Source organism: Amblyraja radiata, chromosome 24, assembly GCF_010909765.2.
Source record: "Amblyraja radiata isolate CabotCenter1 chromosome 24, sAmbRad1.1.pri, whole genome shotgun sequence".
Taxonomy (NCBI): Eukaryota; Metazoa; Chordata; class Chondrichthyes; order Rajiformes; family Rajidae; genus Amblyraja; species Amblyraja radiata.
In genome coordinates, this window is record NC_045979.1 from 1839546 (window position 1) to 1852523 (window position 12978).

Here is a 12978-nt window from a genome sequence, read left to right on the forward strand (position 1 = left end):
GCACGCAGCCTTGAGGTGCTCCCGTGCTGATTGTTATCGAGGCTGACACATTTCCACCAATACGAACAGACTGTGGTCTGTGGATGAGGAAGTCGAGGATCCTCATCCTCGAAGTCAAAGGCCCCGGCGGGCGCTAGCAAGTCCGCGGCCACTCAAAGCCATGCCGGGGGATGTAAGGCCCTGCCCCGGGTCTTGATGTTGGAGCCCCCGGCGGGCGCTAGCAAGTCCGCGGCAATTTAAAGCCGCGCCGGGCGTTGTAAGGCCCCGCTCCAGGTCACTCTGAACACCGCAATTCGAGCGGGAGAAGTCGCCGTTGCCGGTGCCCCGCAAAGCAGTCTCCCACCGGGGACCCGCGGGTTCCGCAGCTCTCCACGCTCCGAGGCTGGCTAACTCCACGAAGGTAGGTCCGCAGCTCCACAGCTCCACAGGCTCCATGACTTGAGCCTCCAGGTCGTTCCGGTTGGAGGCCGCTCCACGGCGCTAGGCCCCAACGGCAACGGAGACCCGACAGGTAAAAGGTCGGGTCTCCATGCAGGGAAGAGATTTAAAAGTTTCCCCCACCCACCCCCCACACATACACATTTAAAAACCCGCTACAAACTAAACCCTCAACGGGACCCAACGGGGTCATACAAGGGGTGTGACCCAACACTGAATACAGCAAGGCCCAAGATGCTAAATGTATTTAAGACGAGAACCATGGCAGCACTAATGGTCTACTCTAGTATGTGAAGCTTATGTAATTCTGGAGAGGAAACAAAATGGAGTCACAGTCAGACAGTACAGAGAAAGGCCCTTTTGGCCCAAGTTCATAAGTGACAGGAGATGAATTAGGCCATTTGGTTGATTGAGTCTACTCCACCATTCAATCATGGCTGATCTATCTTTCCCTCTCAACCCCATTCTTGTGCCTTCTCCCCATAACCTTTGCCACCCTTCCTAATCAAGAATCTGTCAATCTCAGCTTTCAAAATACCCAATGACTTGGCCTCCACAGCCATCTGTGGCAGTGAATTCTACAGATTCACCACCCTCTGGATAAAGAAATTCAGAAATTCAAACTAGCCCTTGTTGTCCAAGAGGTTCCATCTACACTAGTCCCACCTTCCAAGACTTGACAAGTGGCAGAAATTATTCAACATAAGTTACAAAGTCTGTAATTCTGACTTTGAAAAGGGCAGGGACATGGACTGGCAGGGTTTAGAAAGAATGTGTACAAAGGAACTGCAGATAGACACAAAAAGGAATTCAGCCAGACTCTGAATTACTGCAGTTTTTTGCATTGAAGGTTTAGGGAGATATGGGCCAAATGGGACTAGCCCAAGATGCCAAGTAGGATCCAAAGGGCTTGTTTCAATGTGATGCAGCCCTGTGAACAATGAGAATGTGAGCAATTGGCTGGATGGCCAAAGTAGACACAGATGCATCTCCATTGACAGCGGATTAGGATGTGGTAAAAGCAAAGATCACGTCTTTGGGTAAAAGTGCCATAAATGGGGTTATATAAGGAGGGGGCGTGGTTGCGGTCTGATTGACGTGTGAGGCAGCCAGTCATAGACCAGGCCGCCATAGGGCCGGGCCAATGGCCAGGCGGTGTGGGCGGGACGAGCCGAGCAACTTGTTTAGTTCGGCCCAAGTCGCACATATATTATTTGTTGGTGTTGCTGCAACGAGAGCCGTAATGTGAAGCCCACTCGAGCCCGCGCGGCGTAATCAGAAATAAAACCTGTTCCCGCCGCCATTGTGCGGGTGAGTGACGGGCGCGGGGACCAATCAGCGCGCGGGGGAAAGGGGCGGGACATGGACAAGATGGCGGCCGCGAGCTGAGTGGATCCGCGGCGTCGCTCAACATCTGCACCGAAAATACCGCGTAAACACCAAGCTCTGTCGGCCATCGGGCGGCCGCTCACCCCGGGGAGGGAGGGCCGGCGGCGGCATCGTCTGTACCTGTGGTCTGTATCTGTGCCCGCGTTAGCTCCAGCCCCCTCGCCCGCCCGCCACCCCGCCCGCCCCTAGACCGAAGGCCATGAAGCCGCTTCAGTGAAGGAAGGAAGGACGGGCGGCCCGGCAGGAGCCACGGCCACGGCGGCACCACGCAGTGCTCTCTGCTCCCCACATCCCCGCACACACAGGATCTCAGCCCGCTATCCGCCTCGGCCGGGATTTAAACTGCGACCCCGAAGGAATATGAAGGAAAAAGACGTCTCGCCCAAAGCTGGTGGCAAACGAGGGGAGGAAAGGCGAGGAGGCCACCACCAGCAGCCCAGGAAAATGGGGAATAACCACAACAGCATCAACAGGAACAACAAGAACCATGGCAATGCCAAGAGGACTCGTAATATCAGCGGCAAAAGGACCAATAACCGAGATTACGAGGTCTATGCCCCCAACCGGACTGCTAATAACTTGAGCCTGTCTTCTGCTTCTTCAAGGACTAGTAGAAATGAGAGACAACCTGGTGAATACAAAACTTTGAAGATCAGCAATTTGGGTTCCCAGTTGAGCGATGGTGCCATCGAGGATGGTCTTTTCCATGAGTTCAAGAAGTTTGGGGATGTTAGTGTGAAAATATCCAGGGATGGGGATGAAAGGGTGGCTCTGGTGAATTTCAGGCACTCTGAGGATGCAAAGGCTGCCAGGCATGCCAAGGGCAGATTGGTGCTACACGATCGTCCTCTAAAAATTGAAACAGTTTATCCTCCACCAAAGGGAAGAAGTTACTCGCCCGAGTTGGATGGGTATTCTGCACCCAGTGTCCAGGCCAATCGTCATAGACAGAGATCTCTATCACCAGCCGCGCTTGGGTACAGAGAACATCGAGCTCAACAGCGTAGTTCTTTGGGCCGGCAAATCGTGCCGCCACCTCCACCACCACCTCCACCACCACCACCACCTCCCCAGAGAGACTTGGAGAGAGAACGTGATTATGCCTTTTATGAAGGCCGTGGGCGAGCTGCCTATGCACTTGAGAGAACTGCGTTCAGGGAAGATGACATCTTGCCAGAAGATGACAAGCGAGCAAATAGGACATTGTTTATTGGAAACCTGGATCCTTCTGTTTCACAAAATGATCTTTTGCTCGCATTTGAGAGGTTTGGAGTTATCTTGGAGGTGGATATCAAAAGGCCTCCTCGAGGTCAAGGAAACTCGTATGGCTTCTTGAAATTTGAAAATTTAGACATGGCTCACAGAGCTAAGATTGCAATGTCTGGCAAGGTGATTGGAAGAAATCCCATTAAGATTGGTTATGGGAAAGCAACTCCCACTACTCGCTTGTGGGTTGGTGGATTAGGTGCCTGGGTTCCTGTAGCTGGTCTTGCAAGGGAATTTGACCGCTTTGGCACCATCAGATCGATTGACTACAGAAAAGGAGACAGCTGGGCTTACATTCAGTATGAAAGCCTGGATGCAGCTCAAGCTGCTTGCACTCAGATGCGCGGCTTTCCCTTGGGTGGACCAGATCGGCGGCTAAGAGTTGACTTTGCTGACACTGAGCATCGATACCCTCAACAGTATCTACAGGCCTTGCCTCTTCCCCATTTTGATTTACTTGGAGATGGCCTCCTTCCTCGTGGTGCAGAGTGTCTGAGGGGTAGGGAAAGGAACTCTCCCCCAATGCATTTTCGAGAAAGGGACCTTTTTCCAGGCAATGATTGGCATGTCCTGTCTGTTCGGGAAAGGAATCGAACTAGCCATGAACCGTTCGAGCACATTGATCGCGAAGTCCGGGATAGCTGGTCTCTTGACCGTGACCGTGAACATATCTTGCAGACTTGGGACCAAAGAAGGAAAAGGAGAGGACCTGTGGATGTGCGCCCGACTGATTGCTCACCCAGTAACGATAGGTCCAGAAAGCGTCGTTGTATTTCACCAGATCGCAGCCCGGGCAATAGCAGCCGAGATGGTGGGCGTCACAGTGACTCTGACCGTGATGCAAAGAACGAGCGGTATTCACCCAGCAGAGACCGGCGTAACAGCACAGAAAAAGTCTCTTGTGGCAAACATGAGGCCAAAGCCACAAGCTTACTGGAAAAGGAAAAAGATCGCAAGCATAGAACTATTGAGTGCGTGAGCCCCCTGAGGAGCAAATCAAAGTCCGATCTCAATGCCAAAGCATCTGACAACTTTCAGGAACATGATCGCAAACTGAACGTAGCCTGGCACGGAATGCTGGTTCTGAAAAATAGTTCGTTCTCCACAAACATGCACTTTCTCGAGGGTGATCTGAGCGTTGCAACCAACTTATTAGTGGATGTCTCGACTGGTGGAAAGGTAGCACAGTTAAAAATCACTCAGCGCTTACGACTGGATCAGCCTAAATTGGATGAGGTAACAAGACGCATCAAAGCATCTGGCACCAATGGTTATTGTGTGCTATTGGCCGTACCAGCTTTAAACAGCATGGAAAATGTGGAAGGAATGTCCTCTGGCCTAGAGCAAGCCACTTCACCACAGCGACCACTGAGGAACTTGGTGTCCTACCTAAAACAAAAGCAGGCTGCTGGAGTCATCAGCCTGCCTGTTGGAGGCAGCAAAGAGAAGGACCACACAGGTGTGCTCCATGCTTTCCCTCCATGTGATTTTTCTCAACAGTATCTGCAAACCTCTGCTCGAGCCCTGGCCAAATCTGAAGAAGACTGTCTAGTTATAATAATTGTACGTGGTGCAGCTTAGAATTGAGATTGTACTGTTTGATGTGGTTGTGTATTGTGATATGTATGGGATACAAAGGGGTAAAACTCAACAAACTGCAAAACGTGAAGGAGCTGGCAGACACTTTGTAAAAAGAAGGAACTGCAGATGCTGGTTAGTACACATAAGGGCACAAAGTGCTGGAGTAACTCATCAGGTTAGGCAGCATCTCTGGAGAGCATGGATGGGTAACGTCCCGACCCGAAACGTCACCTATCCATGTTCTCTAGACATGCAGCCTGACCTGCTGAATTACTCCAGTGCTTTGTTTCCTTTTGTCAGACCCTAGCCACATTGTTCTCAAAGGGATCTATCTTCCTACTGCAGAACTACCAACTGGCTCAACAGCCTTGCATCTGTTACATGGTCTGTACCCAGTTGATTGTACAGTAGTTAGTTATGTGAAATTCATCGCCCTCCCTCAGCATATGCTCACCTAATACCAAATATGGCCACTTCTATAATGGGCTTATGGCCACGTACGTGTCTTTAAGTCAAATAGCCCACACATTTTTTATTCACCACCCACCTTGCCTTTTCCTTTTAATTAAATAAAAACGATTGTATCCTTAAATTCGGTCCTTTTACCCTTACTCTTATTTTATTTCAACCTCCAGTATCCAGTACTATTTAAATACACAATCTCTCAGTATTGAACAAAAGCCGTGAATTGTATAAAGCTTGAATGCTTCCTGCATTGTTTAAGGTAACGCATACCTGTCAGTGCTGGAAGCCAGTGGTTGTTTCTTCAAGCAGATTATATTATTGGAAACACAGAGTCCCAAGAGTCATACTTAACATTATTACTGAAATCTTTATTGAAGGGCAAAACATTTGTTCAAAATCTAGTAATTTTCTGGTTTTGTAAATGAGGTAACTGATATTGGAGTACAGACACCTTGCAAACTGTTATATGTAATGTGCTGTAAACATTGTAGGCAGTTTTTTTTTTGCACTTAATATCTTTTGGACACCATTAATTCTCAAACTAACACTGAAACATCATTTTTTGCCTTTTGCCTAATGATCTGGAAAATATTTTTTAATCATATGGATCTCAGTCCAAAGGCTGCAAAGGTGTTTATTAATATTTAACATGCCCAAAGAGAGTAACTTAAGCCTTTCCAACTACTGAGTGGGCAATAAAGTGAACTTTTGGGCCATGTGTTAAGGCAATGATGGATTAAATACCACAAATCCTGGGTTTAACAAAAATGTGTGACTTTCTGAAAATATGCCTGCCTGTATACTTGTTCTGTGGAGGGCTGTTTTGGGAGTGGGTGGGGGGGGGGGGGGGGGGGGGGGGGGGATGAATGCTCATTCAGTATGAGCATTTACATAGGTCTTTTACCAACCCAGAAAGTGTCAGCACCTTTTATACATTGTGCTGTTTGCAGCATCAATGATATGAAAGCTTGACAGGCATCATAATATGTTTTATACATTTTGTTTTCCCATTAATCTGGGTTTTGTGAGATATGATCAAATCTAATTCAACATGGGGAAGAAAAAATAACTGAAGCTAACACCTTGACAGATTTATTCCCTGGAATCTATAAACAAAGTGCTGCTCATCACTTGAGATGATGTGAAAGAAATTTTAGGTGAGATTTGCACACTGTCTGGATTTGCAGGTTTTGATGTACAGTTGGACATTGTCATTTGTGTTTAAGAAACAAAACCAGCGCTTCCATTCTTGTGTGGCAGTCAGTTAATAATTTGCCGCAAAACAGGCAACTATTTCATTTGCTGTGTTTCTTGCCCCAATGAGAGGCTGTTTGAACAAGTATACAGGCATGAAATGTGATATAAACATTATTTCAAATGAAAAAATGTAAATGTATGCAAGTGCACACTGACTAATACAAATAAATTGCAAAATTGTGGGAATCTCACCAAATCAGAGAAGGCTTTAAACGCTCAGCAGTTCAGTCAATGTGATGTGAACAAATGGTTAATTTAGGATCTCACAGACGGTTATTGAGTAAAATACCAAGTGCTGGAGTAACTCAGCAGGTCAGGCAGCATTTCGGAGGGAATGGACAGGCGATGTTTTGGGTCAAGCGCTTTTTTTCAGGTCCCGACCCAAAACGTTGTCTGTCCATTTCCTCCACAGATGCTGTCTGACCCAGTGAGTTCCTTCAGTAATTTGTGTTTTACTTAAGATTCCAGCATCCCCAGTCATTTGTGCCTCCACAGATTTTTACTGCTCTGCTTACTTGACATTTTTATCACTCTTTCCAGATTTATGGGAGAAAAAAAATCCCTTTCCCAGCTCCCTAAACTTTCACATAAAAGCGCTGAGAATCAGTGCTTGCCCTCACAAAGATTGCTTTAGTTTGCAGGGTTAAACTGTGTAGTTTATTTTTTACAGTTCTGTTCTCAAGGACTTGGGATTGGATGTGGCCACTGTTTTACATTTCTTTTGAAAAAAAGAACACTGCTTTCCTGTGCTCTTATTGCCTGTTTTTGTTCAATCTGCAGATCTAACTGCTGTGACTGAAACGTCGTTTCTTCCCTGGGGTAAATTTTAAATGGGTTTTGTAAAAAAAAAAGGATATGGGTGTTATTAGTAAGGATGCCAATAATTATTTCTCCCTATTAGCCGTGAGAAGATCCTTCTCCTTCACCAGCTGAACTCTCACTGTGCCGTTGGAGCTCATGCTGGGAGCAGGTGCTTACTCCTGACCTCTGCTCGAGGATTGAATGGCACAGCTCCTCTGAGAGATTGCTATTGGGATCTTTGGAGCTGTGAATGGGAACATTCAAAGGAGGGAAGAAAATAAAGGGAAATGCATTGCAAAACAATCCCTCTACCACATCCCACATCCCTTGTGTATGTATGGGTAAATGGAAATGCTTGAGAGGGTATTTTTATAAGAAATCTCTAGCACATTTTAATGCAGCAATTTTTGCTGTGTGCCACACAATCCAAGGAGTAATTTTATCTTTGTTCTGTTATAACTGGCCTTTTCTAATGACAATTTCAATTCGGCAACGTAAATTATGTGAAACAATAAGACCGCTGGACAAACTCAACAGGTCAAGTAGCATCTGTGGTGGTGGGGGGAGGGAGGAGGAGGAATTAACATTCCGGGATTAATGCCGGTGTGGGATTCTGACCGGAAATGTTAATTGCAGCATTCTTTGTTTTGCTCCTGATTCCAGCATCTTGTGCAGTCTTGTGTCTAATTAGGTGGAAGCATGTACACACTAACATGTTGACAACAAATTCCGCCAAGAGTGATGACAAAAAACTTTTAAAAACTGAAATTTAGGGACACTTTTTGTGCTTAAAGCTCAATGAGTACTTTTGCCATCTTTGTATGGTACTTTGGAGAATGGAAAATATGCACAAACTAGGTATGTCTGAACTGCCGAGCTTTGATTGTCTAATTAAATTGGCATGGGGATTAATTTATGAAAGGCAGTCTGTGTGCACTATTATTTTGAATAATTTTAAGCAGTGAAATGGAAACAAAAATAGTTTTAGTTGAATGATTTAATCACAATCATAACATGGACAATTGGAAAGTTGCCTCATGGTCTAGGTGCACATAATGTGCAATTATTTTGCAAGTTAGATTATCTTCTATGTCTAATGATAACTTGAACATATTTGGACAATAGAGTTAAGCCCAGTATAGAGTCAGATGAGTGTTAATGTTGGCTTTCTAAAAAAAAAATGACGATGTATCAAGTTTAGAGCTCCTTTCAGTAAAGATTCTCTAATTTGCTTCCAACCCCTGTAGATTTACTGGGCAATTTCTTAGGTTTGCTTACACTGGTGTCTAATATACCAGTTTGGAAAGACAGTCATATTCCAATTGTAAGCTTAGTTTTAAACTCTCAAATGTAGGCTTAGTTTTAAAAGTTGGGTATTATCCTCATTGCCCTTGGCTTGCTTAGTCTTTGCCTGCTTCTTCCACTCATCTGTAATTGTGAAGAGAAGCAACCAGCTCATTCTTCTTCAGGCTTGATTGTTGCCACTGTAACCAGATACTCAAAAAGTCCAGAATAGCTAGTGTTATCAGTATTTTCCTTGTTTTCCTCTGCATAATGTTGTTGATCCACTTTTTTTCTCCTCTTTCTGCCCCCTACCCCCAACCTGACCCTTTTACAGAAATGAGTTAAACTGTAGGCAGCCCGATGTGGTGTCACTGCCCAGTGTAGCATGTTCAGATTTAACTGTTCATTGCTGGAAGTGTAATGTTCCAGCAGAGGCAGGTGACCTTTTGGAGACTTGCTGCACAGTGTTTAGCCATTGTGCTGCTGCAGCCCATTGATTTGGTTGGAGGACCAGTATGAATTGGGTATGTTTTAAATTACCTGTGATTGAGCCAGTTAGTCTTGGACACAACTATCAATATAAACATTTTATAACATTTCTCAAAGTCCAACACGTTATTCTCTTTCCAATTCCTGACAGCCATGGCACACACTATTTTCGTGCAGATATCCCCAATATGCAAATAAGTGGTCTTAATTTTGTTTTTCAATCTAAATGGAACCAGTGTTAGATTTTGATTGTAAATGAAAATGAAGAAGAGTTACTGAAGATCTTGAACTTTAGGCAAGTCTGCAGACTCGCTTTTGAAAGCTTTGCTTGGGGGCTATTTAACATAGGACTTTTATCTTGGAGAAAAATATCAGCTTTTACACCATGTCTTTGACAACTCTGCATCAAAGCATTTGTTTAAGAAAGCTAGGGTCTTATGGGTGCCTTAGTAAGAACCAGTTATTCAGTAGCATGCCAACAGAATTTCTTTAGTGATGTTTTTTTTTTGTTGAGGCTATATGTACAATTACTGTATTATTGTTAGTTATGTAGAAGCTGCTGTTGCATGTTTTTGTCTAATTTGATATTTCTTTCCTGCAAAATTCAATGACAATGTTTGAATGACAAACCTGAGGAGGAGACTTCCGCTGGAATTTCGTACAAGCTGAAGACGATATTTGTGTGAAGTAAAATGGCCTTTTGCAGGGGGAAATTTCTGTTGTTTGTTTTTAAAGAGCTGGAATGGCAGCTTGAAAAATATATAAAAAAGTTCCTGTATCTTCTAATGTGAAACCAGGTCCTGTGTTTTGAGGGGAAAATGATCTGCTGCTGTGTGCTGTTTATAACTGATTACTGGGGGAAAAAGGAAAAGCTATTCGGGCTCAACCAACTGAATACTGGCGTTCACAGACACACGTGCGTTGAGCTGATTATGTTGTCAACCAAAATCAATAAAATGTGTTTTCTTTTGAGGAAAAAAATATCTGCCTTGGAGTAAGTTTGAATGAAGCAAAAAAAATGACCCCTTGTGCACATTTGCGAGGCATTTTGTTTTGGAAACCCCCGTTATTTGAGGAGGAAGCATCAGCGTCACCGTTACCCTAACAGTGGCCTGCAAGAAAGAAATGGTGGGGCGTTTCCCCATTTCCAAATGCTGAGAATTGACCACTGGCTGATCATCGTGATACCGTTCTAATTGAAGATCCAGAATTGCTTGAGAAAAGTTATTTTAAAGTTATGATTTATTTTTGATCCGACAGATCTGAAGTATTTGAAGATTGTGAATCCTTGAAAATAAGTTTCGCTCTTGCAACCCATGACCAAACAAAAAAACAAGGCGTTCCATGCCTCCCCAAATAAATATTCTGCTTTTCTCGACTGGTGCCTAGAATTGAGGCAGTGCCCCCATGTCCTGGAGCTTTAAAAGCATGCCATTTGAGTTCTTAATTTGAAGAGGAAGAAAAGGTACAATACGTCTGATATTTCGTCAGGGCTAGCAGTCGGTTTAAATATACTTTTACTATGTTACTGATGCCTTATTTCACGGATACGTTGTGGCTTATACCAGTTTCACACCCCATGGATGTGCATGTCCTTCTTAGGTACCCAAACTCACTCAGACCGGTATTGTCTGTCAACTCATCACAGTGAGATTTCAACTCGAGTGTTTTGACCTAGGAGACCATTTTATGTATTTTAAAAATGAATAGAGTTGCCCAGTAACTAGCTGATAAGCTTGCACTGTTAACTAACAGAAGACGCCTGGTCTGAGTTTCATTTGCGGCTGCTGTGTTAAAACGCTTTGTGAAGGATGAGGGAGGAAGCACTCCTGCACTGCAGTGTCTACAAGACATTTGATTCTCACCAACTGATGCTCTGGATTTTCTGTCTACAAAGGTGTTTACACTGTTTATCACTATTGGTGTTTGCACCCAGGTAAGGTTTTTGAAGTGGGGTTAAAATAATGAAGGACTATCTTGTACTGTTCGAAACGAAAACCTTTTAAAGTCTTAAATTACCTTGTGTAAACTGCCTCCTGAATTCAGTCCTGGTTTTGTATTGTAAATAATACCAACTATCTTGTGTAGTACAGATTTCTTTGTGGAGATATCAAAAGTTTTTATTTAAAGTAATGTATTATGAAAATTAGGTTGAATATTGATACTTTGATGTCCACCAGGGTTAAACACGCTAACTTGAGGGGACTGTGGTGTTTGTTGGATACGGCTCCACTGCTCGTTTTTTTTATGGGTAATTGCAAATGATAATGTATGAAGTTCAGGATAATTCAAATTATGGTATAGGTGAGGAAATAAAATTATGTTTTTGGAAATTGTAACTTGAGCCATTTCCCCTCAAAGTCCTATTTCCTAAAATATATGATCCAATCACGACATCAACATCTTCAGATGTGCATAAGATTTTTATTATATTGGACAATTTACCTAATTTCAATACATTCAGATCTTTGTTACCTGAAACTTTAGTTACTTACAAAATTCTTAAGGGGTTGGACAGGCTAGATGCAGGAAAATTGTTCCCGATGTTGGGGAAGTCCAGAACAAGGGGTCACAGTTTAAGGATAAGGGGGAAATCTTTTAGGACCGAGATAAGGAAAACATTTTTCACACAGAGAGTAGTGAATCTCTGGCATTCTCTGCCACAGAAGGTAGTTGAGGCCAGTTCATTGGCTATATTTAAGAGGGAGTTAGATGTGGCCCTTGTGGCTAAAGGGATCAGGGGTATGGAGAGAAGGCAGGTACAGGATACTGAGTTGGATGATCAGCCATGATCATATTGAATGGCGGTGCAGGCTCGAGGGGCCGAATGGCCTACTCCTGCACCTGTTTTCTATGTTTCTTGATTAAAATGAAAGTAACTGAGTAAGCAATTAAACATTTTGGTTATTCTCCCTCTGATAACATTAACTTTTTTTTATCCAGATGGTCAATCTAAGTTTTCAACAGTTGTATTTTTAATTTTTAACACTAGGACCACAGGTCCCTATTCTAAAGTTAACCATTTTTTCCATGTTATGTATGCTTAATACCTGTGCCATCAATTCAGGAGCATACAATGTTATGCTTTTCTCCAATGGAAATGGAATCACAAATTTTAAAGTGATCATCGTACAGAGTATATGAAGACTTTTTTTACATTTGTTCTGCAGTACATTTTTTAAGGTGTATTGCGTAGTTTTTTTTGTGTTACATTTTTTTAGAATTTCATAATATATTCTTGATAATCTATAGTTTGATGTAGATGTAGCTCTGGATTGCTTCATCTTCTCAGATGCAGTTTTGTTTATTGAAAGTCTGATCCTTGAATCCAGATCATTCATTCTTGTATGTACTGTTATTTCTCATTTACTTTTTAAAATTTTAATTTGCCAGAAAGATTGAAAGGGCCATTGTGAGTGCTGTATCTTCCTTTAGTGGATAACTCCATACAATTCATGCCTAATTGCACTCGCATTTTACAATGTTTGCGATCATTAGAAATGTGGATTTAAACTATCTGCTCATGCGGCTCAATCTCTCATATTTATGATGCAAGAAGACTGAAGAATTTTCCTTCTATGTTTATGAGATGGGCAGTTTTAAAACTTTCATCTTGCTTAAAGGCTGTGCAAGATGAAGTTTAGAATGCAAAGAGCCCTCAACAGATTTGCTTGCATTTGTACTTTGATCTGCCAACAGTGCATTTGATTGAGGAAGCACTTTATCAGTAAAAATCTTGTAGCAAAAACATTGGATGGGGAAATCAATCTATATTCTTTGATTTCACTATGTTTTGAGCTAGTGTTCTTGTCTTTGTCATTGGGGCTAAGCAGTTTCCTGAACTGAAAACAGAAAATCTGAAAATAGGCAGGAACTAAAACACATTGCCTGAAAGAGGTAAAAGCAAACGTGTTTCAGTGGATTTTTGTGGAAAATCATTGTACATCATCTTCTGACAAAAGATAGGTTGATTTTGCTTTTCTCTTTATTTCATGTTTCAATCATCTG

The 12978-nt window shown here is 43.2% G+C and overlaps 1 protein-coding gene across 1 annotated transcript in view; it reads left to right on the plus strand.

Moving 5' to 3' along the window:
- Window positions 1-1738: 1738 nt before the first annotated feature.
- The window catches only part of rbm15 (RNA binding motif protein 15), a 25094-nt gene continuing 13854 nt past the window's right edge, over window positions 1739-12978 (plus strand). The window contains exon 1 of the mRNA XM_033042257.1: window positions 1739-5968. Coding sequence (XP_032898148.1) covers window positions 2188-4674 — 2487 coding nt within the window. The 5' untranslated portion in view covers window positions 1739-2187 and the 3' untranslated portion in view covers window positions 4675-5968. The remainder of the gene's footprint in view (window positions 5969-12978) is intronic.